This window comes from Propithecus coquereli, unplaced genomic scaffold (genome assembly GCF_000956105.1).
Source record: "Propithecus coquereli isolate 6110/MARCELLA unplaced genomic scaffold, Pcoq_1.0 Scaffold426, whole genome shotgun sequence".
Taxonomy (NCBI): Eukaryota; Metazoa; Chordata; class Mammalia; order Primates; family Indriidae; genus Propithecus; species Propithecus coquereli.
The window spans coordinates 43185-45930 of record NW_012150019.1 but is presented as its reverse complement, the minus strand read 5'-3'; the positions used below and the strand labels follow the sequence as shown (position 1 = coordinate 45930).

Sequence of the window (2746 nt, the reverse complement as noted above, 5' to 3'; positions counted from 1 at the left end):
CCCGCTCCCCGCATCTCCGAGGGCCCCGGCAGTCACGGTGCCGCCGCCTCCCTGCCATCGCCTCTCCCACGGCGGCCACCGCGGACAGCCGACGCCCCCCGCAGCCCTCCCACGACAGCCACGCACCGTCCCGGCAGCGCTCTCGCCCGCGCCTCGTAACTTCCACTCGCTCACAGGCCCCATCGCTCTCCCCCCGCGCTCACCTCGCCGCCGCACGGTGAAGCTCTCGCCGACCCCGTAGTTGTGTCTGCAGTACGTGTCCACCTTGGCCCGCTTTTGCTCCAGCAGGTCCTTCTGGCTGTTCCAGTACTTGGCGCTCGGCCGGCCCAGCTCCGTCACCGGCCGGTACTCCCCCACGTCGCTGTCGAAGCGCACGTACTCCTCCCGGTTGTAGATGTATCTCTCCAGGAACCGCACCCGCTCCGTCCCGTTGTGGAAATGACACTCAGACTTAACCTGCTCCAGGAAACGTGCTGCGGGGACACGAAGTATCCGGTCACCACGCGCGGCCTCCTGCGCAGACACTGACGGCGACGCCCACGGTCCGGGCGCCCTGGGCGGGGCGCGGGGACGGGCGTGGCGGCCCCACCCCCACCGCAGCGCCCGCGGGCTCCTCTCCCCGCCGCCGGGACCGAGGGGCGGGAAACCCTCCGAGCCGAGCCGTTGAGGACCCGCGAGCCTCTGCCGCAAACCGCCGCCTCGCGCGGCCTCCACCCACCCGCTCCTGCCTAAATACCGCCGTCGTTCCGCAAATTCCGCCTGCGCCGCCGGGATCCAAGCAGGGGAACCGACCCCCCTCCGCTCGAGGAGCTTAAAGTGTAGCGAAAGCGACGCACTCAGAACTCTCTGAGGGCTGAGAAATGCCGAAAGAGAAGTGCGGCCTTCTGTAACGGAACAACAGGACGATCTGAGGGTTAGGTTTGTTCCAGGTGGGAACCCAAAAGTATGTATAGGACAGAATGTGGTTAATGCAAAACTCAGGCTTGTGGAACAACAGCCGCAGGAGTCTGGGGAGTCCGAGGACTTTGTAGATCTGGCAGACAGCTGCGGCCAGCATCCCTTCCCCGTCCCTCGCTGATGGAGACCAAGGCTGTCCCTCCCTAGCTGTGCTGATAAGGACCACGCCAGAGCAGGATGGATGTGAGTGGGGCAAAGGAGTCGTAGGAGTTGGTTGTGTGAAGAAGAATTTACTACAAGCAGCTGTTCTGCCCACCTTGTCGTACGCGAACTGCACGTAGCAGGAAGCAGTTCTTCACTTGCCGGTTTGGCCCAGAAACAAAGAACTGAACAGGGCAGGTGGGAGGGGGTCGGCTATCCCCGTTTATAAAAACCCTCACCAAACCCCCTTCTGTGCCGACTCTCTTTGCGGACTCAGCCCACTGCACCTGGATGAATAAAGCAGCCTGTTGCTCCCACGTAGCTTGTGTGCGAAATCCGTCCTTTGGTCATTCGCCCTTTCTCTGAGTTCCATTAGGGAGCCAGGGAAGGGCTCTCTGAAGAGTGCAGCTAAGGTGTGACGTGAAAGGTTAAGTTGGTGTGGGCAGGGGGCAGAGTGGAGCATGTGTGTCTATGTCTGGACAAGAAGGGAGGCACATTCAGGTAAAGGTAAAACCATGCGCAAAAGCTTGAAAGAACCCATAAACTTCTGCAAGAAACCAGAAGGAAGTTCACTGAAGCACAGAGGGGAGGGAGGGTGTAAGATCAGGCTGGAGAAACCACAAAAAGTCAGGCACTTAAAAGCCTTGTGTGTGGTGTTGGGATTTTGGATTATACTAAATGCAATGGGAAACTACCAAAGACGTTTAAGGAGATTATAACCATGACCCCAATAAAGGTCCACAAATCCTTTTTTGCCTTGTTAAATCCAGAAAGCCAGAAATCCAGTTGTTTTTTTAATTTGGCACCAAAACTGATTTGGCAAATCTGATCTGAACAGTTAAGGGGTCAAAGGTATTTCAGACTCTCATTGGTGACATGTGCTTCTGTAGTTTCAATATATATAAACATACATGTGTAAATATGCACATATATACTATATATATATTTTTGATGTTTTTGTCTTTATGTTTACTTGAACTGTGCAAATGTCAAAAAGTCAAAGAATAATCGCTGTGGTTAATAAAAGTGAGAGGAATAGATGGAAGCATGTAACATTGTCAACAGTATAGAATGTAGAATTGCTTCAGAAATCTGAGGCATTTTACCGAAAAATATTTGCAGCGATCATCAATATTTATGACTTATAATAGCAAGTTGTTGAAAATTGATATAGTGATGACCAAGAACTCATCAAAATTTTGAGGACTAAAAATAAAATTGAAGATCTTAAACTTGCACTGATTGAATGGATTCGACAAGAAAGTGTTGAATTTATGCAACTGTCTAGTTGGGTAATGAAACAAGCAAAAATAAACCACGAAGACCTGTCCTGGGAGGCGAGTATATATGTTAATAAAAAGTATGAGTCTAGAATTATTTAGAAGTAGCACAGTGTAAACCAGTGTTCTCAACCTTGGCACTACTGACATTTTGGACCAGATAGTTTTTGTTTGGGGAGTGGGCTGGAGGACTGTCTACTGGTGTCCTTGGCCTCCATTCATTAGATGTCAGAAGAAATCCCTGTCCTGACAACCAAAAATGGCTCCAGACATTGCCAGATGTTCCCCAGGGGGTGAGAGGAGGGAAGGGAGGAAGGCAGGGAGGGAGGGAAGATGAACTATCCCTGGGTGAGAACCACTGGTGTAAA

General features: G+C 52.4%; 1 protein-coding gene across 1 annotated transcript in view; it reads right to left on the bottom strand.

The window, feature by feature from the left end:
* Positions 1–2746, bottom strand: part of LOC105817835 (HLA class II histocompatibility antigen, DRB1-4 beta chain-like) — a 20966-nt gene that overhangs the window by 3269 nt on the left and 14951 nt on the right. Inside the window, exon 2 of the mRNA XM_012653635.1 lies at positions 6–473. Coding sequence (XP_012509089.1) covers positions 6–473 — 468 coding nt within the window. The remainder of the gene's footprint in view (positions 1–5; positions 474–2746) is intronic.